The sequence below is a fragment of the Brassica napus genome, chromosome C5 (assembly GCF_020379485.1).
Source record: "Brassica napus cultivar Da-Ae chromosome C5, Da-Ae, whole genome shotgun sequence".
In the NCBI taxonomy this organism is placed as follows: domain Eukaryota; kingdom Viridiplantae; phylum Streptophyta; class Magnoliopsida; order Brassicales; family Brassicaceae; genus Brassica; species Brassica napus.
The window spans coordinates 20,281,184-20,307,699 of NC_063448.1; the positions used below are offsets into that span (position 1 = coordinate 20,281,184).

Below are 26,516 nucleotides of genomic sequence, written 5' to 3' on the forward strand. Positions count from 1 at the left end.
GCTGGTCTTTATCAGACGGGTTCAGTATCAGCATCTGCAAGTGCTCCGGTGGCAGTTCAAACTCCTCCGGCTGTACCTAGCTTGTTCACTCAAGGACTGATGCCAGACAAGTTTGATGGCAAAGGCTTCAAAACGTGGCAGAAGAAGATGATGTTCTTTCTGACAACGATTAAACTGGACAAGTTCATCCAGGAGGACAAGCCCCTGATTCCGTACGGAATAGATGATGTTCACAGTCTTGCAACTGTTGACATATGGGTGCATTCCGACTTCATCTGCAAAGGTTACATTTTGGGTCGTCTCATTGACCCATTGTACCGTGTCTACTGTGAGATCCCCACGGCGAAAGAGCTATGGAGATCACTGGACAAGAAGTACAGAGGTGAGGACGCTGGCTGCCAGAAGTATGTGGTCTCAAAGTTCCACGACTTCAAAATGGTGGATTCAAAACCCATCATGGATCAGGTGGAAGCGCTTCAGCTCATTTGCCATGAAATCGCTGCTGAAGGAATGTCCATCTGCGAGACATTCACAACTCTCAGCTTCATTGAAAAGCTTCCTCCAAGCTATGCGGATTTCAAGAACTACTTGAAGCACAAGAAGAAGAAGATGGGGCTCGAGGAGCTCATCATGAGGCTTCAGATGGAATCCAGAAACCGAATTGCTGACAAGGTCACTGCTAAGGAGCACAGTGTCAACATGGCTGAGCACAAAGGCAAAGGAAAGGCACACGCCCATTCTCCTGCCAAGCCTTCCAAAACTGCTGCAGCCCTGAAGGCTTCTGGAAAAAACTTCAAGAACAAAGGCATTGAAATCAATGCGAATGCGAATGTGGAGAAGTTCAGGGGGAAATGTCACTACTGCCACAAAGTGGGGCACAAGACTGTTGAGTGTCGCAAAAAGATCAAGGATGAGAAGGCTCAGGCAAATCTCACAGAGGAGGATCTCGTTGCTGTGGTGACTGAAGCCAACATGGTTGAAAGCAACAACCCCAAGGAATGGTGGTATGACACTGGTGCAACCACCCACATTTGCACCGATAGGGCGATGTTCAGCACCTATCAGAAAAGCATGACTGAGGAGAAGCTCAAGATGGGAAACACTGCAGTCTCCAAGATTGAAGGACGCGGCAATGTGATTTTGAAGATGACATCTGGACATGAGGTCACTCTGACGAATGTGAAGCATGTGCCTGACATGAGGAAGAACCTGGTCTCGGGAACCTTGCTCAGCAAGAATGGATTCGCCACAAATTTTGAGGCGGACAAGCTCGTGATTAGGAAAAATGGGATGTATTTGGGAAGAGGGTATGTTAAGGGTGGACTTGTCAAGTTGAATGTAATGACAGTCCCTCCGAAAGTTGTAGCTTCAAAAGTTTCAATGAATAAGAAAGAGCCAGTTGCTTATTTGGTTGAGTCTTTTAATATATGGCATGAAAGATTAGGCCATGTAAACTACAAATCTATACAAAGATTAATGAATTTAAATCTAATTCCTAAATGCAAAACAAGTAAACAAAAATGTGAAGTATGCGTACAGGCTAAGCTCACGAAAACGCCATCACCTCGTGTTGAAAGAACTAATAAACCTCTAGATTTAATTCACACAGATTTATGTGATTTAAAATACTTACAAACTAGAGGTGGGAAAAAGTACTTTGTGACCTTCATAGATGACTGCACAAAATATTGTTATGTATTTTTATTACATAGCAAAGACGAAACCTTAGAAAAATTTAAAGAATTTAAACTCGAGGTCGAAAATCAGCTTAAAACAACTATTAAAGTAGTTAGAAGCGACAGAGGAGGCGAGTATGATGGTCCATTCAATGCATTCTGTAAAGAACATGGAATAATCCATCAAACTACAGCTCCTTACTCACCAGAATCTAATGGAGTTGCTGAACGCAAAAATCGAACTCTAAAAGAGATGATGAATGCAATGTTGCAGGAATCTGGGTTACCCCAGAACATGTGGGGGGAAGCGTTGCTTACCACTAATTATATCCTCAACAAAATTCCACACAAGGTAACTGGCAAAACTCCATATGAATTATGGAAAGGTAATTTACCTTCGTATAAATACCTCAAAGTGTGGGGGTGCCTAGCAAAAGTTGATGTACCACCACCAAAGAAGGTCATCTATTGGACCTAAAACAGTGGATTGCATCTTCATCGGATATGCACATAACAGTAATGCTTATCGATTTCTGGTACATAAATCTGAAATATCAGACATTCATGAAAATACAGTCATGGAATCAAGAAATGCATCTTTCTTCGAAAATATTTTTCCATATAAGGAAAAACAAGGTTCAAAACGAACTCGAGAAGAAAGAGACAATGACAAAAACTCAGAAACTGAGACAAACGTCGAGATTTCTATAAATGATATTTCAGAAAATGAAGAAAAAGATGAACCTCGAAGGAGCAAAAGAGCTCGAAAAGAAAAATCTTTTGGAGAAGATTTCCTAATGGCATTTTTAGTAGAAAATGTTCCAAAAACTTTGGCAGAAGCCATGGCTTCACCAGAAGCTCCATTCTGGAACGAAGCTGTCAGGAGTGAATTTGATTCGATCATGCAAAATTATACTTATTACATAACGGATTTACCACCTGGCTGCAAAGCATTAGGGAATAAATGGATAATGACACGAAAACCTGGTGGAAAATACAAGTCTAGGCTTGTAGTTCAAGGATTCCGACAAAAAGAAGGCCTTGACTATTTTGATACATATTCTCCAGTGACGAGAATAACATCAATAAGACTGATGATAGCAATCGCAGCCTTAAGAGACTTAGAAATCCATCAAATGGATGTAAAAACTGCTTTTCTAAATGGGGATTTAGAAGAGGAAATTTACATGAAACAACCTGAAGGTTTTGTCATTCCCGGACAGGAAGACAAAGTATGTCGACTTGTAAAGTCACTTTATGGGCTTAAACAAGCTCCTAAACAATGGCACGAAAAATTTGACAATACAATGATGTCAAATGGTTTCAAAATAAATGAATGTGACAAATGCATATACTACAAAACTACCAAAAATGCGTATGTTTTGCTATGTCTATATGTAGATGATATGCTCATTATTGGAAGCAATAAAGACATTATCAATCAAACAAAGAACATGCTCAAAGGGACATTTGAGATGAAAGACTTGGGATTAGTAGATGTAATTCTCGGGGTTAAAGTCACAAGAAATTCAAACGGAATTATCTTAACCCAATCTCATTATGCTCAAACAATATTAGAGAGATTTAAAAATTACTCTAATAGTACGGCGAAAACTCCGTTAGATCCCCAAATGCACTTGACAAAGAATTCAGGTGAAGCGGTTTCACAAAACGAGTATGCACGTGTGATCGGAAGTCTCATGTACTTGACCAATTGTACTAGACCGGATCTGGCGCATGCAGTAAACGTACTTAGTCGATATACAAGTAATCCAGGTCATACACACTGGAAAGCTATAACGAGGGTACTCAATTACTTGCGTTACACCAAATATTTTGGGCTTCACTATGGTAAAGAACCAGCAGTTTTAGAAGGATACAGTGATGCTAACTGGATATCAGATTCTAAAAACTCAAAATCCACAAGTGGATATGTCTTTACACTAGGAGGAGCAGCAATATCATGGAAATCTACCAAACAAACAGTGTTAGCCAGATCTACCATGGAATCTGAGTTCATAGCCTTAGACAAAGCAGCAGAAGAAGCTGAATGGCTTAGAAATTTTTTGGAAGATATTCCTATGTGGGAGAAACCTGTGCCAGCTATACGTATACATTGTGATAGTCAATCAGCAATATCTCGGGCTCAGAATAATCTCTACAATGGAAAATCTCGTCACATCAGAAGACGACATAAAACCATTAGACAACTTATCTCAACTGGTGTAGTCACAATAGACTACATCAAATCGGCTGACAACCTAGCGGATCCATTTACTAAAGGTTTGCCACGAGATGTTGTTGCTAAATCATCAAAAGGAATGGGTTTAAAGCCTATAACGAATGAGGATGCTTGATGGCAACCCTACCTATCATGACTGGAGATCCCAAGACGTAGGTTCAAAGGGAAAACAAAATCAAACAGAATCTAACCAAAGCACTTGAGACAAAGTAGTCTATTCCCAGCTCCTAAGATGATAAAAGTGCTAACAAATGTGTGAAGGATAAGCATAAGCTTTTAATGATTCCATAGCTTCTAAGCGGGGTATTACTCAATACTTTTCATGGTCAATCACCTAATGAGTGTGAAATGGGGCCGTTTCTAGGAGAATGAATGCAAGGCTATATTCTCTAAGTTCACTCATGAAAACCAGGAATAGTTCAGGGCCACAATGAACACAATAGAGAACTAAGTTCTACGAGAAAATGAAGCTGCGTTATGCCTGTTGTCTCGGTTTACATAAAACACCAGTTGGTTCAAGACATCATGTTCACCTTCTGGTAAAGTAAACCCGACAGATATTAACTATGAGTGGTTCAAGGCTTAAAAATGCCACCAACTCAAACACAGTGAATTTTTCGCAAACACTCTCGATAAGTCTGTCTAGTCTAATCAGGATTAAGAATAAGTATAGTTTTTCTTTAGAGTCTATCGAGTCTGCATTTAGTCTGCATATGTTTTAGAAGAGTTATTTCTATTCATGTGGGGGATTGTTGGGCCTAATTATTAAGCCTTATGGCTCAAATAATATATGAAAAAATGTGAAAACGAAATGAGCCTATGGGTTCTTATAAAAAGCCTTGTTGACTTTAATGAAATGAAGTTAACAACATCCCACATTGGTTGGGAGAGTTGATTTTGAGGAGTATATATATGTCTTCATGACATGAGAGGTTAAACAGCTCAGAGGAAGAGAGAGCTCCCCACGCGTGCGCCGCCGCCGCCGTCCGGCCGGCTCGGCTCGGCTCGGCGTGGGCGTGGGCTTGGGCTTGGGCTTGGGCTTGGGCTTGGGTGGAGGGCCTTTGGCCCGATAAGAACTATTCGTTTTGGACCAAGTTAAGCTCAACGTTTTGCCAGTTATTTCGGGAAAAAACAGCATACAATTTTATTTAAAACGACAAGTAGTTTGTCTAAAAATTAAAAAACGTCATGCATGTTATCCTCTCGAAAATTTAAAACGAGATAAGAGAGAGTCTTGAGGAAGAAGTTTCGGAACTCAACTTCCCTCGATCTCCGCGAGATTCTCGCCCACGTGCAGCAGCTGTTGCGGGAAGTGGGTCTTCTCTTCTCCGGCTCTTTAAGTATCGTCTCTCCTCTTCCTTCATTTCTTAATTTTTTTTTCCTGCTCGAAATCCAACAGCAAAAAATCCCTCTGCGTAAGTCTATATTGCGAGAGTGTTTTGTAGAGTTTATAGTTCGATAGGGCGATCACGAGTGAGGCGTGATTCGTCTGCCATGGTTGTATCCTGGGACTCTATATTCGTACAGTCCCGTCTCACTAGCGGAGCGAATATTTTGAATTAAGGAAAGAGATCATATCTCGCCTCCATGTCTATTTGCGAATACGGTTTCTTATCGTCCTCGTATTCGTTTTTCTTTATTCGTCTATTTCCTTAACTTCGCTTTTATTATATCGTTTACATCGGTCCGGTTTTCCGGCTTTTACAATAAATGCATAACTTTGACTTAAACCTTCCATCCAGTTTTGTAGGGGGTGACATCTTTCACTGAAGTAGTAACCATTTCCATTAGACTTTAACTTTTGAATCGTGTCGTGAAGAATGTATTAGGGGTTGGAAGATTATATGTAGTGTTTAGATACTAACAATTAGGTATAATATTTTCGTAGAGGATCACTAGAAATATTCTTTTGTCAGTTTTAAGATAGTTAAGATATCAAATCTAAATAATATTGATGGGAAGTTGTTACATAACGAACTCGACATATAAGGGGAAAAATCTTAAAATTAACTAATTTATTATCCATAGATAACAGTTTATATCAAAACTAAAGAATATTGATGGAAAGTTGGTAGATGACAAAATTGGAATTTAAGGGGGAAAAACTTGAAAAGAACCAGTTTACTTTTGAAAGATTAGGTCGTGTAGATTTGATCAAATCAATAAATATTTGGTTAGAATATTCTACCAAAGCTGATTGTATCTAAATATTTGGTTAGGATATTTCCGTATATGCTCTATTGAATATATAGGAACGAAACATGGAGAACTGTATTATATGTTACGTACCAAGGACAACATAATTGATATGAATTGGTTTGATGTCCACTTGAAGTAAGTTTTCAAGCGATCCTGTAAGCACATACAAAAAACGCCTACTGCAGTTTTGTTTGTATAAGGTCTGTTTACTATAAAGCTCAGCGTTAAAAAAGAGGTCTGTTTACTATAGGTTCAGTTTGAAATTCAAACAAAACATAAGTCTAGATATTGTTTGAATGTTTAGTATGATGAATGATGAACACATATGAACTGATATGAATTGATTTGATTATTGTATGTTGCAGGTGATGCGATAACTCACACACCTAATCGCTTTGCGGCAGAGCTCCGAAGCGTGATATGGGCTCTTTCTAGCTTGCGGGATCTAGGAGTATCGAGAGTGACAGTTGCTGTGGATTATCATGAGGTAGTAGAAGCTCTGAAGAAGCCTCAACAGTGGCCTAGATACAGAATTTTGTTGGAAAAAATCAGAAATCTCAAGGAAGAGTTTGAAAGTCTGGACTTTGATGAGGAAAAGATTTCGACCAATGGAATCGCTAGAGACATTGCAAAGAGTGTGCTTCGAGATGGACGTTTTCAATCATATTTGGCTTTGGGGTGTCCTTCCCGGCTTCATGATCGAATCGCTAGAGAAACAATCAGAAGCGACGTTTGATTCTTATTTAGAATGTTGTCGCTGTTTTCTTCTTTATTTTCATTACCTTAACTGTCAAGGTTTGTTCTTTGTTGGGTGCTTCCACCATTTCCGATTATTAACCGATTCAGACGTTAAAAAAAAATTATGCTTATGGTCAAGCTTAAGTTTGCGATAAAGTTTTTTAAGGAAAACATACGCTACAAGAAAACAGCGGCATACTGAGGGAAAAAATCGTCGGTATGTCGTCGTAATAACGCTATTCCGACGACATACCGACGAAAAAAAGTCCTCGGAAATAACTCTTCGGAAATTCATCTTTCCTCGGAAATCCCTCGGAAATTTCCGACGGAATTCCGAGGAAATGAATTTCCGAAGAAATTCCGAGGACCACAAGTTCGTCGGAAATTCCTCGGAATATTTCGAGGGATAAACTTCCTCGGAATATTTCCAAAATTAAAAAAAAATTATAAATTTATTTTTTTAAATTGAAATTCGAAAATATAAAATTAAAATTAAAATAGAAAACATATTTAAAATACAAAATATAATAAAATAGTTTTTATAAATAAAAAAAATGTTTTATAAATACAAAATTAGTTTTAATAAATATAAATATTTTTATAAATAAGAAATCATCTTTTTATAAATACAAAATAGTTTTTATAAATACAAAAACTAATAAAATAGTGTTTATAAATAGTGTTTAAAATTGAAATAGAAAACATATTTAAAATACAAAAAATAATAAAATAGTTTTTATAAATAAAAAAAATGTTTTATAAATACAAAAATTAGTTTTAATAAATATAAATATTTTTATAAATATGAAATCATCTTTTAATAAATACAAAATAGTTTTTATAAATACCAAAAATAATAAAATAGTGTTTATAAATCAAAAAAATGTTTTATAAATACAAAATTAATTTTAAAATATGAAATCATCTTTTATAAATCCAAAAATCGAATTTATATACAAAGAACGTTTTGTATATTTAAAAATAGTTTTTATAAATACAAAAATAAAAAAATAGTGTTTATAAATCAAAAAAATGTTTTATAAAATACAAAATTAGTTTTAATAAATATAAATATTTTTATAAATATGAAATCATCTTTTATAAATCCAAAAATCGAATTTATATACAAAAAACGTTTTTGTAAAATCGAATTTATATAGAAAAAACGTTTTGTAAATACAAAAATACTAAATAATTTATAAAAAAAAATTCTAAATCAATTCAACACAACCAAATCACAATTCTAAACCTATTACACAACAAATCACAATCCTACCCAATCACCCTAACAAAAATCTATCAAAAAACTTCTAAAATCATCAAATCTACTTAAAAATCTAACAAATAGGACCTAAGAGAGTGGGATAGGGTCCTTACATGATTTGTAAGGGAATGGAAAGGATTCGCCGGAGAGATCGTCGCGAGAGAAGGTGGAGAACGCCGGAAGGAGAGAGAGATCGCCGGAGAGGAAGAATAGAGAAATGGGGAAGAAGATGCATTTCGAGTTTATAAAACCTTGGGTCCGACGGATATTTTCCGTCGGAATTCCCTCAGTAATTTCAATTTCAATTTTTACGAAATATTTGGCGGCTTGTTTGCCTGGTTAAATGAAAATATTCCGAGGAAATTCCGACGGCCACTTAAATATCCGTCAGAATTTCCTCGGAATATTTTCATTAATTCGAGGAAAAAAATATCCTGTGAATGTATTTCTATTAATTTATATTGTTCCTTGGAATTTCCTCGGAATAAAAATACCGAGGAACTAGTGTTTGGGGTTTCAAAACATCAATTGTTTTTGCCGTATTTCATTTCTTATACAATTGTAATGCATACCATTGAGGATTCTTTGTATAGATGAGTATAAACCATGAAATAACAAATTTCAAAACGAATTGAAAGTATTCCTTTTACCGTTCATTAAAGTGTATAAGTGTTTCTCTTATGCTGTGGGATTTCATTCATACAATCGGAAAAGTGTTAATTATAGGGTAAGGAACAAATTTTTGACTTCATAATGAACGTAAGACACTTAATAAGGGTTATATAGGTGTTATTCAAACCGCAAAACGTTGTTTTCGGTTTAAAAACCCTATTTCCTCGGAATATTCCGAGGGAATTCCGAGGAAACCCTTTTCTTCCTCGGAATTCCGTCGAAATATTCCGAGGAAATTCCGAAGAACTAGTGTTTGGGGTTTCAAAACGTCAATTTTCTTTTTAAACGGATCGATCGATGGATATATGTCCAAAAACGCATCGATCGATCACTAAGATGGACCAAAGCGTAACAATGTGATCGATCGATTAGATTATCCCATCGATCGATCGAGGATATCAAGTGTTCCTCGGAATTTCCTCGGAATATTCCGAGGAAATTCGGAGGAACTAGTGTTTGGGGTTTCAAAATCTCGAATGTTTTTTTATAAACGGATCGATCGATGGATTTATGTACAAAAACGCATCGATCGATCACTAATATGGACCAAAGCGTAACAATGTGATCGATCGATGGGTATATGTCCAAAAACGCATCGATCGATCACTAGTTCGTCGGAATTTCCTCGGAATTTTGTAAAATCCCTATAATATTTCCTCGGAATTCATCGGTTTTTTCCGAGGAACACATTTTTCCTCGGAATTTCCTCGGAATATTCCGACGGATTGATGTTTCCTCGGAATTCCGTCGGTATATTCCGAGGAAATTCCTCGGGAAATTCCGAGGATTTCATTTTCCGTTGGAATATCCGTCAGAATACCGCTGTTTTCTTGTAGTGGTAAAATAGACCATACTACATAATGTTTGATCATTTCAGTTTATCATATCACCGGATAAGCTAGTCAAGCAACCGGATAACGACCATACTGAGCTAGACCACACATGCCTTCAGGCCACTCTACATCTCTACGGAGTCTAATATGTATACCTCTCCCCAAGTCTCGCCCCAAGAGTTCTTAGCCAGTCAATACTTGATCCCTTCATGGCTCTCCCGTACCCAACAATAGTCACCGCATGTGTCACAGTGATACCACAGTCAGACGCATTGTACACTCCGCTTGAGTAATGGATGAAACTGTCAGCCAACCTGGCAATGCACACCGAGACGGGCTGGATCGATACAGCCTCAAGCAATGCACGCTTGTTGTTGCGTTGAACGTATTGGAAACCTTTGATCTGCATGGCGGCTTCGGCCTTGGACTGGCCAGTCCCATCTTCCTCTTGGTAAGGTTATGCGTCTTCTAAAGAAATGCCTCCGTTTTGTGCTATGTAATTGAAAGCTTCTTCCATTGTTCCTCCCCTGCAACCTTCGTTAAGGCTCTCCGTCACAATCTATAAGTTGTTGTTCGGACAGTGATATGAGCTTTCCTTGGGTAATCTTTGTCAGACCTTCCACCGCTGCAATCGTCGAGAACGCCCAACAACTAGCTGCATGCGCATATATTGATTACTTCATTGTTAGAAGCCTAGAATGATCACCCTGACTTGGGTATTAAGCTTTTATGTGGAGTTTAATTACTACATTATTTCTAATATGCAGAGACTATTTCGACCTGCTTCACAAAAGTGTCACTTAGATACTTTTCACCTAAGAAACTGATTAAAATGCATTTATGTTGTTATTAATATCACATATTTAACCAATAGTATTTTAGATAAATAAATTTATTTATAAGATCAATATATTTTACAATTAATTTTGAGCTAAAAATAAGTATAAATTGTATTGGTATCGTAAAATGACACTTTTTGTGAAATAAGAAAAAAAAAAACTAAAATGATACTTAATATAAGACAAAGAGAGTATATAATTTCAGCTAGCTTACAGCATTCTCCTTGCATTTTGACAGGTATTACAGCTCCCTCCTTTCTCCAGTCTTTTCTCTCGCCGACGTTATTACTACGTTCCATTTCCAAAATGACATCGTTTCATCAACCACTTCAGATGGTGGAATTATATTAATGCCTCTTATGAGAGTAGAGTGGGTGGCTAGCAGGAGGATCTAGAAAATAACTTAATGTGGGACACAACATATAAATGTATATTGTAGTAAATATAACTTAATAAATTAAATTAAACTATAGTTTTTACAAAAAAATAATCATTAATCTTTACTCTTTTTTTTTGAAAAAAATATTAAATTTATTCAAACAAAAAACAAAAAAAAACTTTCTCACAATGAATAAAATATAAAATAAATATTTTTTACTTTTTTTGAAAGAATGTTAAATTAATTCAAACAAAAATAACATTTTTACAATGAGCGAAACTTTGGAGCTAATTGTTTGGAACTTAATCACAACATACTACTATAGCAATTTTAAATATTCATTGTCAATAATACCATAAAGTTATATATGTTTTTAGTAATTTTATTATAAAAATTTATCCCTTTTATTTTTTGTACATTTTAGTTTCATAACTAGTATATATAAGGTAGCATGTGGCACGTGCCACACCCACTCCCTCTGTGGGTCCGCCCCTGGTGGCTAGGAACTCCTCGTTAGTCCGATCCGTGAACCTGTTGACACCAAGTTTGTAGCTTTGATTCGCCTTAGCATTGAGGTTCTGAATGAATGCCAAGTTTTTCTTGAACACTTCCAGCCTCGTCTGTTCCTCGGGTTCATTGCTATAAACTCGAGAGAATTGGATCATCCATTGTTGGAAGTGATCAGCAATATGGATAGTTTCTGAAAATTAAAAAATATTTTTCATATATGCACATGCTTAACTATTTCATGTTTTATATATTTCTTATTTTTTTACATTAGAAATATATTGATATGAATTTTTAGTTACAAAAAGATAGTAAAAGTCCAAACGTGACAAAATTTGATTTTGTACCAAGGGGACAATAGCTCAGATTACTTGTTCATTTTTTTCCAAATTTCCCATATTTATATCCTCTAAGCTTTTATAATATTAATACTCATGTTTCATTATGCAAGTTTATATCGATCACCATTTTAGCTTTTATATTTTCTTTTGAAATAATATAAACATACTATTATACATTTAAAAAAAATAAAGTTAAAATTTAAAAATAAAAACCACACTAAATATATTGAAATAATTTACATTTAGGCTAATTACAAAAATATAGGTGGTTTATTTCAGAGAAATATATGCAACTCAATATACATAAACAATCCAAATTCATACAATAAAATAAGAGATCTAATTAAGAAAATATAATATTAGTTAGAAAAGTCTTTATTTTGTCTCAAAACTAAAGAACAATTTAAAATGAAATATTAATAGTTTGTATTATTTATCAATAGAAATATTGATATATGTTCATAAGCTTTCAAAAAATTACTGGTTATGTTCATTTATGCAACTCTGAAATGATAATAACCTTTTTTCTAAATTAACATATAATTAATTTCACATAATGTTTAAAAATATACTATTATACAAGATAATAAAGCAAACAAAAATCAACTAATATGATTTAACCTACTTAGAATAAAAAAAATCACAGTTCAATTTAAAAGAGGATATGCAATCTAATACCCAAAAATAATCGAACCAGTCAGATTTCTTATAAACAAAATCACATGTCTATATAAATATTTATTTATTTTTCATGCATAAAAGGTATAAACCACTTATAACTTATAAAAAAAGTAAGGAAAATGTTGACCAATTATTATGATTTTTGAAGTTATATGTATATATGTGCATGTGCACGTGAGAGTCACTTAGTATATTTCTATTTAATGACTAAATTTAGATTTTAGTTTACATTGCTATTCTTGATAAGAATTAACGTTTTTCTGATCTTATTAACATTTTCCATTCTCTACTTTTATGTCAGTATATTATCATCGGATATATAGTTGTTTGAGAAAGTAGATATCATCCCATATTAATTATCAAAATTGTCATCATTCTTATTTCCTATGTGAAATTTGTAGTAAATAAAATAGTTTATTTCAATATAGTTGGGTAAAGATTTTATTATATTTATTTTCAGACAAACAGATATATCAACTTTATGGTAATGGCATATAGTTTAGCAAGGATATTGCTAACATACCCATAAATAAATATTATTTGTATAAGTTTTGTATAATTACGTTAAATACCTATCATTTCTTAGTTTAAGTTTATTTTAGCACCACATGTAATAATTTGTTGGGTGGGGGGGGGGGGGGGGGGTGGTTAAAACTTAAAATATATATCTTTTTCGGAATACATATTTCTTGAAGATTGTCTTTGTTTTTCAGATTATTGTCTTGGATTTTCAATGCAGAGTTAACAAAACTTCACTCTTAACCTTATTTAATGTATTTGTAGAAATATATAATTTTGTATTAAGGCATAGTAGGAATAAGCTAGGAACTCCTCCTAATGAGACCGGTGTGGGTGGCTAGGAACTCCTCCTTAGTCCGATCCGTGAACTCGTTGACACCAAGTTTGTAGCTTTGATTCGCCTTAGCGTTGAAGTCCTCAATGTATTCCAAGTTTTTCTTGAACACTTCCAGTCTCATCTGTTTCTCGTGTTCATTGCTATAAACTCGAGAGAACTGGATCATCCATTGTTGGAAGTAATCAGCAATGGATAGTTCCTGAAAATCAACACGGGATGTGGCTTGAGAGATCCTAACATTCATTGAAAGAACGGTTAGAACCACCAAAACATATGACACTCCCAAGACCATTTTTGATGTGGTGTGGTGAAGAAGTTAAAATGATGAGAGTTGTTATATGTGGTGATGTTATAGTTTGGTTAACTTCTTTATATGGTGTTCAAAAAATAGTCCACACCATATATCTTTGACTGAATTACTTTCCACCCGTTTTTTAGCAAGTCCACCTTTCCTTTTTTTATAATGCCGTTGATATGATTAACATTATTTGTGTTTATCATGTTATTTTGCCATCTCACAGGAATCTCTCTTATTTAGGAAAGTATATTATATATATATATTTATACGAACTTCTGAATCAACAAAATAATAGAGAAATTAAATCAATGAATGGAAAGGCTGTTCCTGATATATGGAGATCATCTGCGGATAAGTACCGTGACAGAGTTGCTGTGCTTGATCCCTTTCGTATGGTTTCGTTTTCATCTGTTTGTAAAGTGTTGGAATGTTCTACAAAGACTTTAAAGCAATAGTCTAATGAAAATATTCTGTTTTATTTTTTATGTTCAATAATTTTGTTAGCTTTTTTTTTTTACATTTAAATTTGCATAATCAAATTTTAGACAGTGTTAGTAATACTTTTATTTAAAATTTACATAATTATTAACTTATTTTGATTGATTTTTAATATTGATAATAAATAATAGTGAGTCAACTCATTGAAACTATCAACCTATTAATTTAAATGAGTTATGGATTGATCCAAACCATTACCTAAATAGATTGGGTTTATTCATGGTTCATATGAGAATGGGTTCATATGGATATAGGATGGTTTGAGTTGGATTATCCATTTTGACACCTTTAATAAAAGTTATAAAACACTTATAACTTATAAACAAAAGTGCCAAAAATGTTGATCAATTATTATGATTTTTAAAGTTTAATATTTATATATGTGCATGTACACAGGAAAATCACCTAGTATATTTTTATTTAATGACTAAATTTAGATTTTAGTTTCCATTACTATTTTTGATCAGAAAGTAACTTTTTCTGATCTTATTAACATTTTCCATTCTCTACTCTTATGTTAGTAGATTTATCATCGGAAATATAGTTTAAAAAGTAGATATCATCCCATATTAAGTATCAAAATTGTCATCATTCTTATCTCCTATGTGAAATGTGTAATAAATTAAATAGTTTATTTCAACATTAGTTGGGTAAAGATGTTGTTTTATTTATTTTCAGACAAACAGATATATCAACTTTATGGTAATGCCATATAGTTTAGCAAGGATATTAACATACCCATAAATAAATATTATTTATGTAGTTTAAGTTATTTTAGCACCACATGTAATGATTTTTTTTGGGAGGGGGTTAAAACCTAAAATATATCTATCTTCTTCCGAATAAATATTTCTTGAGGATTGTTTTGTTTTTCAGATTATTGTTTTTAATTTTCAATTAGCTTTTGACCCGCGTCCGCGCGGGGTGTTTGTTTTTCATATCATATGTTTTTAACCTTTAAAAATTCGATAAATTTAATTGTTTATACACATTATTAATTAGATCCATATCTTTTCAGATTTGACATTGGTGTATCTTTTTCAATAAGATTAGTCATCATTTATAAACTATGAGATTGTATTTTTCTTTTATTGTGCTTTTATTTAGTTTATTTGGTAAATTAAACAGCAACGTATTAGAGGTTTAAGTATACTTGTGGGTTTTATTAAATTATATTGTAAAATATTTTTTAAGTTGAAAATAAAGTTCAAATTTTTATTGAGATTTTTTAAAACAAATACAGTATTTAGACAAACCAATAAATAATAAAACCAATACATAAAACATTCAAAAATAAGAAGAATGTAAAAAAAAAAGAATAGATTTTTAAAAATTGTATTTAGAAAACCTAATTAATATTACTAAATTGAGCCATTTTTTGTGAAAATTTTGGTACATCGTAATGAATCTTTTCCAATAATTCAAGCCCATATGTGTATATTTAAAAAATCTATTTTATTAAAACAGGAGTGATTATTTAACATAAAATATTTTATTTTGAAAAGAGAGATTTTTTAATATAAATAAACATACTAATTTTTTTTTAAGTTTATAAATAAACACGTCAAAAATATTTAATGTAATTAAAAATTACTAATTGACGAATATATTATATAACATATTATTTTGATTAATTTAACATTTAATTATCTCATTTTAATCATTTAGATTGTATATTAGTGTATATATTGCATTTGCATGCATAATTGCATATAAAAGGATTAAAGTGCACACTTGAGAAGATTGAGGCAAAATTGTGTGGTTATTCCTGTGAACTTAGAAGTCTTGGGGCAAATGTGAAAACAACAGAAAATTCAGGTACCAAGGTTACAAAATTGGAATTTTCGATGGGTCTAGATAACATAATTAAAAGATTCGGGGTTGATTTGGTAGGATGTTTCTCAGTTTACAAAGCCTTTGGTCGATTTGAAAATTATCAGAAATGTGAGGGACCTAAAGTGCAAATACAGAAAAGCCAGCCATTGGAATGGATTGATTTTTGTCTTTCCCGAATCTGGGAATACGTCCATTAGTTCCATCTTTTAAAAAATCAAACATGAATCAAAAACATGAATCAAAGTTGTGATTTATGTTTTAATATATAAGACTAGGTAATAACCCGCGTCTTGCACGGAATAAAATTATTAATTTTGTTATTTTTTAAAATAAGAAGACATTAGGTCTGTTTAATCTGGATATCGGTCCGGTTTTAGATTAAGTTTTTGGTGTTTAATCTACTAAAATATAACAACCATTCTAAATCAATATTTATTTTGTTTATTCTGTTAAAATACTTGAGATTTTTGATTTTTTCGATGATAACCAAAAAATATTATTATATGTTTGGTTTCATGTTATATGAATTTTAGACAGTCCTGATGTCGAACCAATGGTTTCATATTATAATTTCTAAATGCATGAAAAATCAAATCAAATTTAGATAATAATTGAAAAAAAGAAAAAAAAATTACTAAGATAAATCATTTCATTACAATTTGGTCGATGGTGAAAGGAAACATTAAAAAAAAATATTCCAACTTCCAAGAGAATTAGAATCTTCACTTGTAGTGAATATTTATTTATATAGGTGTTCAAGTCAATGTGCACATGTATGTAGGGCTGAGAAAAATATCCGTAAATCTTGATTCGATTTGTTATCCTTTTTGATTCGAATAGAAAAATACGGATATATGTAGCTCTACGAAGCGAAGAATATGCAATATCCGTAAAAATGAAGCAAATCACAAATATTAATATTTTCTGAAACGGATATCCGATCCAATGCATATATATACATATATTTAATGAATTAAATATATAAGTTATATAAATATTAAATTTTATATGTCTTACAATACTTTTATTTACTAAATTTATTAAATAAGTTATTAGTATTCTAAAATGTAAATATTTTTTTTTGTAATAAATTTTTATTATTTAATATTATTTAGATTTTAATTTATTTATACGGATCAAAACGGATGCCGGTTAAAAATCTAATTTTTTCTGGATATCCGGGACACCGAGTATCCATATGGCTACGAACCGAATCGGATCTGATAATTGATTATTCGGACGAAACAGATCGGAACACAATACCTCCAAAACTCCAAATATCAGATTCGTGTCCACACCTACATGAATGTGTATATAAAAAATATATAAAAATGGTTGATTAATATATAAAGATACCGTTAATTAACATTAAAAATATATTTTTGTTCAAAATAACACATGAAACATAAAATTTTTAAACTAAAATTAAGTAACAATAGAATAGGCCTATAAATTAGAGAATTTTTTGCAAATTGTCTTTTTACGTAAAACATTTGTATAACCCCTAGAATCATGCAAATTGAAAAAACATAAAATAGTTTATAGTGTGAATACATTTATGCAGAATTTGGGTGAAAAGCTCTTTGCATGTGACACATCAGCGTATTTATTCTCTAATCGCTGTGAAGCTGCTACGTGGCGAATATAATGAGAACATATTAAATGTCCATGTTTCTCTTTTAATATATAATGACTTATTCTTGGGTTCATCTCCTATGGTGAACTTCTAAGTTCAACAACCACTAGAATTTCATTATTTCAAATTCGATATCTTTTAAAAAAAGAAACAAAATATTGTCAAATTATATTATCTTTTTAAAATTGAAATGTAAAAATAAATAAATAAAAAATAGTAGTAATTACAAAAAAAAAAAAAATTTAACGTCATCAGCAAAACATTAAACCCTGAATCCTAATCCCTAAATCTTAAATCTGAAACCCTTGGGTAAACCCTAAACTCTAGGATAAATCTTAAACTTTAAATCAAAATCACTAAACACTAAAACACTCAAGGGTTTAGGGTTTAGAGTTTTAGGGTTTAGTGTTTTTATTTAGAGTTTAGGATTTATCCAAGGGTTTATGGTTTATCCAAGGGTTTAGAGTTTACCCAAGGGTTTAGGGTCTACCCAAGGGTTTAGGGTTTAGCGTTTAGGGTTTTGGGATTATGGATTAGGATTTAGGGTTTAGTGTTTTGCTGACGACGTTAAAAATATTTTTTTAAATTCTTTTTTCTGTAACTACTATTTTTTTACTTTTTTATTTTAAAAACATAATATAACTTGCCAATATTTTATTTCTTTTTTAAAAAATATCAAATTTGAAATAAAGAAATTATATTGGTTGGTTAACCTAGAGGTGAACCCAAGAATAACTCATATATAATGGATGTTGACAAAAAAAAAAAGTATGTATAGAAAATTTTCAAAATACATTTCGAAGGGATGGAGTGACAACTAATTGTTGCTTTTATTATATTGAGCAATAATATGAGCATTATAAAGCTTATGGTCAACCGTAATTTGCGATATAGTTTAAGACCACATTTAAATAAATCATAAAATAGACCAAACTACATAATGTTTGATCATTTCAGTTTATCATATCATCGAACAAGCTAGTCAAACAACCGGATAACAAGCATACTGAGCCAGACCACACATGCCTTCACGCCACTCCACATCTCTACGGAGTCTAACGTAACCATTCTCTCCCCAACTCGCACCCCAAGAGTTCTTAGCCAGCCAATAATCTTTCCCTTCAGGGCTCGTCCCGTACCCTACAATAGTCACCGCATGGTTCATGTTGATACCACAGTAAGGCTCATCGTACACTCCGCTTGAGTAATGGATGATACTGTCCAAATGCCAAGCCACTCCAACGGAGACGGGCTGTCTCGATACTGCCTCGCGCAAAGCAAGCTCGTTGTTGCGTGGAACGCATTGGTAACCTCTGATCTTAATGACGGGTTCATCCTCGAACTGGCAAATCCCATCTTCCTCTAGGAAAGGGTAATCGTCATCTCCAGTAATTCCTTTTTGTGCTATGTAGTTGAAAGCTTTGTCCATTAATCCTCCCTTGCAACCATGGTTAGCTTTGTCACAATCTAGAAGTTGCTGTTCGGACAGTGATACGAGCTTTCCTCGGGAAATCTTTGTCAGACCTTCCACCGCTGCAATCGCCGAGAACGCCCAACAACCACCTGCATGCGCATATAATGATTACTTCATTGTTAGAAACCTAGAATGATCACCCTGACTTGGGTATTAAGCTTTTATGTGGAGTTTAATTACTACATTGTTTTTTCTAATCTGTAGAGAGACTAGAGACTGTTTATAATATATATAAGTCAAGCGAGCTTACAACAATAAGAGCATGAGCATTGGTGAACCCCCTTTAGGGTTCACCAATATTTTTTAATATTTTTTCGTGGGTCCATGAACAGTTATGAACTCGGATATGCTGTTTTCTGCATTAGTGAACCCGAAGAAGGAGTTCATAGGAATAAAATAATAATATTAATTTAAAAAAAAAAAATTTAAAATATTCAAAAAAGATGAATAAAATATTAAAACATATTATTAAAATTATGAAAACATTTTATTCAATACATTAAAAGTACATTACATAAATTGAGAATTTTTTCTAACATACATAACTTATTTATTCATCTTCATCACCAAACATTTGCCAAATATTTTCCACTAAATCAGCTTTCAAACGATGATGCTTGTCGCTATCTCGAACTTCTCTCCGCATGGCTAACATATCAGGGGTGACATTAACACTATCTCTGCTTCTCGCCTGCGAACTTCTGCTAGACTGTCCTGTCTCAAACTCAAATGTATCAATTGGAGCGTATCCGTCTCGTTCGTCCTCTACTATCATATTGTGCAATATGACACAAGCTATCATTACTTTTCCTATCCTTTCCTTGTCCCATTGTAGAGCTGGGTTCCTAACAATTGCAAACCTCGATTGCAATACTCCAAAAGCCCGTTCGACATCTTTTCTGGCGGATTCTTGCATTTCTGCAAATTTATGTGCTTTACGACCTTGAGGAAGTGGGATGGATTGGATAAATGTTGCCCATGGAGGATAAATGCTGTCGGTAAAATAGTAGGCCATACGATAAGTGTGGTTGTTGACCTTGAACTTCACTTTAGGGGCTCGACCATGTAAGATGTCATCAAAAACTGGAGACCGATCAAGAACATTGATATCGTTTAGGGTACCTGGTAAGCCGAAAAAAGCGTGCCAAATCCAAAGATCTTGTGATGCCACGGCTTCTAAGACAATTGTTGGCTTTCCCGAACCACGTGTGAACTGACCTTTCCAAGCTGTTGGGCAGTTTTTCCACTCCCAGTGCATACAGTCGATGCTGCCTATCATCCCCGGAAATCCCCGTACCTCTCCAATATCGAGTAATCGCTGAAGATCCTCGGCTGTAGGTGTTCGTAGATACTCATCCCCAAACAATTGTATTATTGCATCAGTGAATTTTGCCAAACATAAACGTGATGTACTGTCAGCCATCCGGAGATATTCGTCATATGTATCTCCTGACTGACCATATGCGAGCATACGTATCGCTGCCGTACACTTTTGAAGTGGAGATAGCCCGTTCCTTCCGGTAGCATCTCTTCTTTGCTGAAAGTACGGAACTTCAGTACTTAGACGGTCGACAATGCGAAGGAACAATGGCTTGTTCATTCGAAACCGCCGCCTAAACATATCTTGTGTGTAAGTTGGATTATTACTGAAATAGTCGTTGCATAGTCGAATGTGTCCTTGTTCTCGATCTCTTTCAATATAAGCTTGCCTCTTTGATTTGTTGGTTTGACCATCAATTACTGTATCGATGAAATTATCAACTACTTCATCGACCAATTCATCAAAAACTTCATCCGCTTCATCACTTGATGAGGAAGACATTGTTGATGATATTTATTGTAATATTTTTCCTACAAAAGGCAATAGGGAGGAATTTTTAATAAACTTTTAAAACAAATTTTTATTTCTTATATATGGTATGTTTTTCCTCTTTTAAAGTTTATTTCTCTATTTCTGTTCATTTTTTTTTGGGTTTTAACCTTAGTTTTTTTTTTATATTATTTTGGTTTTAACCTTAGTAAAGTTTTTCATTAAAATTATAAATCTGTTTATTTCTCTTGAATCTTTTTTTTTTGGGTTTTAACTTTAGTAAATTATAAACCTTTTTTTGGTTTTAAATATGATAATATAGAATTTAGAATTTCATTATTTAAGGATATGTTCATTACTTAGAATTTTTGGTTTTCAACTTACCTCTGTTGAATGGTAGAGATGATCTGTGGGGTTGAGGAGTAGTAGAGTTGATTCCTTGTGTTGATTGGTGATTCTTGTTTGATTGTTGTTGTGATTCTCGTGGTGTTGGTTGGTGATTCTCGTAGTGGTGTTGGTTGGTTAGATTCCGAGATGGTGAGATAGTTTTGATAAAAGTATGGCTGATGGTAAGAAGAATCAAACTGATGTATCACATAGTTGATAAGATAGTTTTGATAAAATGCATGAATGAGATAAACAGAATGAAACACATAGTCATTTATATAGAAAAACATTGAAGCAAGTAGCATGTGGGTACATACACCTGTGAGTACAAAAGCAAAGCCGTGGGGACATACCCTTGATTTGATACATAGATAAAACGAGTGTAGAAAGTTGGAAAACACTACACTCTCCCGTGATTCCATCTTACATAACCTACCACTACAACCACCTACTACTACATTACCACCCGTGACTTGATTTGATACATAAAGAAACAGAGACCTGCAACCATCCACGCATCCTCCTCCTTGAACTGGTGACCTACAAAGCACAACAGTTACAATATCAATATACATCAAGGAAAAGATTTAAACACAAACATCATACACTGCATTTCCTAGCAACCTACTATAAATTTCAAAAAATAAATAACCACTCACCAACTTAAAGCAATTCAGATATGAGTTTGTTTTTTAGAGCAAGCTCTTGATCTGTAAGTGTATCAGCGTTTTTTCCTAGCAACCTATCAAGTATTTTCTATTTAGATAACATATTCTTGGCTGCTAGAATGGTTTCGATCTGATCAAACGCTGCTTCATTGCCATGCTTCTTGCGTTTTGCTGCTTTGCTAGCCTTGACTCCGGGAGGTCTAACATCTTCCTCGCGACCCACCTCATCCGCAGTTTTCTTCCTTTTCTCCTTTGCACCATTTGATGTCAGACTGTGTGATCTCCATTTTTGATCAAACCGAAGCTCCCTCCAACAATGTTCAAGACTGAACTTGGCTTTGTAGTCATTTAAGAAGATGTCATGAGCCACCTTCATGACATCATTCTCATTCTGTCCACTCGCCTGCTCCTTCAGAGCAGCTTCATGACATCCCACGAACTTACACACCTGCTCATTAACCCTTCACCACCTCTGCTTACATTGACTCCACTCCCTAGGAATGGAGCCAACGAGCAGAGGGCTAGCATTCACGTACTCCTCTATTCTCTTCCAAAATGCTCCTAGCTTCTGCTCATTACTGGTTATTGGATCCTTGCTGGTGTTCAACCAAGCACTGATCAACACCAAATCTTCTTTGATTGTCCACTTCCTCCTTTCCGGAGGTTTGGGAACCTCAGAAGATCCTATTTCTATTGGCTGAGTGGTCTGGGAAGTAAGCAGGTTAACAAAGCCGGGAGAGTTTAGGGGAAAAAGATCCATTTTGGTTGAGTATTGAAGTTTTTAAGTTTTCGTTTGTGTTTTAAGATGTCGATTAGCTAGGTTTTTAAACTACTTTTGGGTTTGAAAGTACAAGGAAGTAAACACCTTCTAACCACCAAAAATTGATTACACTTAACTTAACTACACAACTACTTCACACAGACCATTCAATAAACATCAAATCAGGTTTTCAAATTAATTATTTCAAGTTTAAATTCAGTTCTGGTTCAGTTCAAGTTTAAATTCAAGTTCACACAGACCATTCAAAAATTGATTACACTTAACTTAACTACACAACTACTTCAGTTCTGGTTCAGTTCAAGTTTTAATTCTACTACTACTCTAACCTACTCTAGTTCAAGTTCAAATTCATTACGCAACAACTCTAGTTATAGTGTGGTTACCTTTGTGTTTTCAGTCGAAGCAGCATTTCTCCAAGTGATCCACCTGCACGGTCAGGTTATAAACCTTCCCAGTGAGCCTATCAACCTCCACAGTGAGGGCTTTTACCTCTGCCTGTACAAGGAAATGACAATGAGATGGTGTTAGTCACTGTATAAAATATAAGAAAAAAATTACAAAACAAAATTCAAAAGTGGGAAGTCAGATTACCTCCAGACTCTTAATCTTATTATTCACCTCCGGCACCCACTTGATCATCGCCTCCACCTCCTCCACACGACTTGTGAGCCGTTCGTTATGCTCCTGCACACCAATGACCCAAGGCTGACGATAATGAAAACCATCAGCCGTGGTAACAACACATAAACTATATCAGATTGTTAATTAACAGACAAAAACAGAAGACATAATTTAAAAGACAAGAACCCGTTTTTTACCTCGTAGTTTATGCAGGTGAAGAAACGCTTGCCGGGGAGAGTGTCGTATTCCTCCTTCCCACAAACCTCGTGAATTATACTCCCACCACAGGGACACCTCGTCGGAATCCCGTGTTATGAATCACACACGTATGAAAGCATATCGATGTGCTCCTTTCTTCTCTTTGTGTCTCTTATCTCTGCTTCGGGATCCATCTGTATCAGGAAAACAAATAATTAGAACAGAAGCAACCGAGAAACAAAAAAAAAAATTTGAAAGACTAACTAAAAACCCCCAAATCCAATTCAAATCCACGATGAACGAACAGTAAAAGAAATCCGTATGTTGATTTAAACGAAGAAATTAAAACCCCCTTTTAGATTTCGAACCCTTACACGAAACCTCCAAATCGAAATGAAATCCACGATAAACGAACCCTAAAAGGAAACCGTATGTCGATTTTAACCAAGAAATCGAAACCCCCTTCTCGATTTTCAACCCTAAGACGAAACCCCCAAATCGACTTCCTTAACCTAGAAACCTCTCGAGATCAAATCGAAGCTATCTCGTCCTCGGAGTGATTGAGACTCACCTGAGAGCGTTTACGAGTGACTCCGACGACGAATTGATCGAGAAAATCTCCGGCTCTGGACTCGGACACGAAATCGCCTCAGAGACGGAGAAACCCTAGATTTCGAAGAGAGAAGGGAAAATGGGATCTTTCACGCGAAACCCTTTTTTCTCACTCAACACGCGAGATCGCGTAGCCACTCCCTCTGCGCCGCGTGGCATGACCCCGTATCATACGGACTCACTTGGAAGACCCGGTTCACGGGTTGAAACCCATTTATTCATTTCTTTTAATCGAAAAGGCCTATGATACCGAGCCCATGACTCTCTCATAAACCCCCGATGCGGGTGGTCTAACTTCCTTGGTTTTTGACAGGTGTTACAGCTCCTTCCAATCTCCAGTCTTTGCTCTTGGCATAGAATCCAATGATATTACTGACGTTCCAGTTCGAAGATGACATCGATTCATCAACCACTTCGGATGATGAAATTACATTAATGCCACTGAGACCGGTGTGGGTGGCTAGGAACTCCTCGTCAGTTCGATCCGTGAACTCGTCGACACCAAGTTTGTAGCTTTTATTCTCCTTAGTATTGAAGTTCTCAATGTATTCCAAGTTTTTCTTGAACACTTCCAGCCTCATCTGTTTCTCGAGTGAATTGATGTAAACTCGAGAGAACTGGATCATCCATTGTTCGAAGTAATCAGCAATGGATAGCTTCTGAAAGGCAACACGGGATGTGGCTTGAGAGATCCTATGATCCATGGAAAGAATGGTTAGAACCACCAAAACATACGACACTCGCAAGACCATTTTGACTATTATGGATCCGATAAATAAAAATTCCAAGTTTACACAAAAACGTATGAATGTGTTTTCCTTGTCTTGAATTATGTATATGTATTTTTACAAAAAAAAAAATTATGTATATGTATGTATATGGCTTGTTCTGCTGTGGTGAGGAAGTGATAACAGGAAGAAAGAGTATTTATAGAGTGACGGATAAGTGTTGTTATTTGGAAAGCAATGGAAGTTGACTCTAGGTGGTGATGGTAGTTTGCACTGCTTGCTTCGAAATCTTTGGAGAACAATTTTCCTTAATTTGTTTTTTAGCAAGTCTACTTTCCTCGTATTGCTATTATACTCATTATGTTTCATAAAAAATGTCACTCTATGACATTATATTCTTTTTTTTTGTTTTTTTAAATTTCATTTTACATTTCAAATATGGATTTACATATTTTTGTCCTTTTAAATAACCAACAAAATTCTACTTTACATCAATTTTATTTTATTAATTATACATTAAAAATGGAGATTAGTGTTTTTTGCAATTTTTTAATAGTGTGAAATGTGATAAAATAACACTCTTTGTAAATAGAGGAACTGTATATCATCATGATTTCATTCTTAATATAAATAGATAAAAAAAATAACAATATATAGAAGGATTTTTTTTGACCCCATATATAGAAGGATAAGAAATCACAATATATAGAAAGATAAAAAATAAAAATAAATAGAAAGATGTGTAACAATAAATCCCTTAATATATTAGTATCTATCCTACTAAAAATATTACTTAAATTATTTTTGCCTATATGTCATTTATATGTGAAGTTTCATAAATTGTTTTAATTTGATTGGTTGCTGATATTTTAATTTATTCTGTTAAGATCTGAAAGTTTAATTCCAAAAATTATACATATATATGTATATAAGTGAAAACTAATCCTAGAACAATCTAGTATCTATTTCCCAGCAAACAAATAAATCTTATAAGAAAATTTTAATTGTAGATAACTTGGTCTAATTTAAATATATTAACAATTAAATTATCTTAATTTAAATTATAAAAACTTAAAATATAACTATAAAGACAGCTCATTTCACTTTGTTAAGGGTATGACTAGTTTTCTGCTTCCATCCACAAACGTAACTTTTGCGGTTTGTAGGAATTTTGGTGTTCTACAACAATCACACAAAACGCTATAAATCGTCTCGAACCGCTCTAAACTTCATCATATCTGGTTTCCACTAGCGTTTGCGGTTAGGGTGAATAAATGAATATTAAAATATAGTTATATTTAACTAACAGTATAATTTTTACTTTATAAAGCTTTAAACCAAAACTATTCAATATAGTTTTTTAAAACTTAATATAAAAGTCAATTAAACTTATAAAATAAATGTATACTATTAGTTTATTTATTCGGCCTCGTAGGTGAGTGTGGTTAGGGGTGGGCACTTTACCCGATATCCGAAGCCGCGCCCGAACGCGATCCGAAAAATCCGAACCGAAATCCGAACCGAAATAGCAAAATATCCGAACGGGTATTGAATTAGGAGAGATTGGATATCCGAACCCGAACGGGTAATATCCGAACCCGAATGGATATCCGAAGATAACCGAACATATGTATACTTAACCATATATTTCTAGTTTACATCTCTCATTTTATATAAAATATTTATATTGATACTACACATACTTCAAGTTCATATAATATACATAGAATTACGGAGAAAAT

The 26,516-nt window shown here is 34.0% G+C and overlaps 4 protein-coding genes and 1 pseudogene across 5 annotated transcripts; all 5 read right to left on the minus strand.

Annotated features, from left to right (window-relative positions):
* Window positions 1-9,509: 9,509 nt before the first annotated feature.
* On the minus strand, window positions 9,510-13,554 carry LOC125587983 (annotated as a pseudogene).
* A 4,529-nt stretch (window positions 13,555-18,083) lies between these two features.
* On the minus strand, window positions 18,084-26,060 carry LOC111205397 (putative nuclease HARBI1). Of its 2 annotated transcripts, XM_048759483.1 has the most exons (5): window positions 24,006-26,060; window positions 23,434-23,628; window positions 23,207-23,320; window positions 22,999-23,110; window positions 18,084-21,706 (listed from the first exon to the last, which is right to left on the minus strand). In XM_048759483.1, the coding sequence occupies exon 5, from the start codon at window positions 20,789-20,791 to the stop codon at window positions 19,520-19,522; it is 1,272 nt and encodes a 423-aa protein (XP_048615440.1). In that variant the 5' UTR covers window positions 20,792-21,706; window positions 22,999-23,110; window positions 23,207-23,320; window positions 23,434-23,628; window positions 24,006-26,060; the 3' UTR covers window positions 18,084-19,519. The 2 variants fall into 2 exon arrangements, with proteins under 2 accessions (XP_048615440.1, XP_048615441.1); XM_048759484.1 differs by lacking the exons at window positions 22,999-23,110; window positions 23,207-23,320; window positions 23,434-23,628.
* Window positions 18,478-18,924, minus strand: LOC111205597 (thiol protease SEN102-like). Its single transcript, XM_022701696.2, has one exon. It carries the CDS (start codon window positions 18,922-18,924, stop codon window positions 18,478-18,480), a length of 447 nt encoding a protein of 148 aa, XP_022557417.2.
* On the minus strand, window positions 21,923-22,594 carry LOC125587144 (glutathione S-transferase T3-like). The gene is made up of 2 exons (XM_048757308.1): window positions 22,315-22,594; window positions 21,923-22,254 (listed from the first exon to the last, which is right to left on the minus strand). The coding sequence occupies exons 1-2, from the start codon at window positions 22,592-22,594 to the stop codon at window positions 21,923-21,925; spliced, it is 612 nt and encodes a 203-aa protein (XP_048613265.1).
* On the minus strand, window positions 23,009-24,798 carry LOC106398891. The gene is made up of 4 exons (XM_022701695.2): window positions 24,367-24,798; window positions 24,006-24,100; window positions 23,207-23,363; window positions 23,009-23,110 (listed from the first exon to the last, which is right to left on the minus strand). Exons 1-4 carry the CDS (start codon window positions 24,796-24,798, stop codon window positions 23,009-23,011), a joined length of 786 nt encoding a protein of 261 aa, XP_022557416.2.
* Window positions 26,061-26,516: the final 456 nt, after the last annotated feature.

Bases quoted from the DNA above. Each gene is read 5' to 3' on its own strand.
- LOC111205597 (XM_022701696.2), bottom strand. From the start codon at position 18,924: ATGGACAAAGCTTTCAACTACATAGCACAAAAAGGAATTACTGGAGAT.
- LOC111205397 (XM_048759484.1), bottom strand. From the start codon at position 20,791: ATGTCTTCCTCATCAAGTGATGAAGCGGATGAAGTTTTTGATGAATTG.
- LOC125587144 (XM_048757308.1), bottom strand. From the start codon at position 22,594: ATGGATCTTTTTCCCCTAAACTCTCCCGGCTTTGTTAACCTGCTTACT. The intron at 22,255-22,314 runs GTAAGCAGAGGT...GATGTCATGAAG, and splicing joins TCCTAGGGAGTGGAGTCAAT to CTGCTCTGAAGGAGCAGGCG.
- LOC106398891 (XM_022701695.2), bottom strand. From the start codon at position 24,798: ATGGTCTTGCGAGTGTCGTATGTTTTGGTGGTTCTAACCATTCTTTCC. The intron at 24,101-24,366 runs GTAACACCTGTC...TTCGAAATCTAG, and splicing joins ACTGGAGATTGGAAGGAGCT to GGTTTCTCCGTCTCTGAGGC. The intron at 23,364-24,005 runs GTGAGTCTCAAT...AATCTGATATAG, and splicing joins TCACTCGTAAACGCTCTCAG to TTTATGTGTTGTTACCACGG.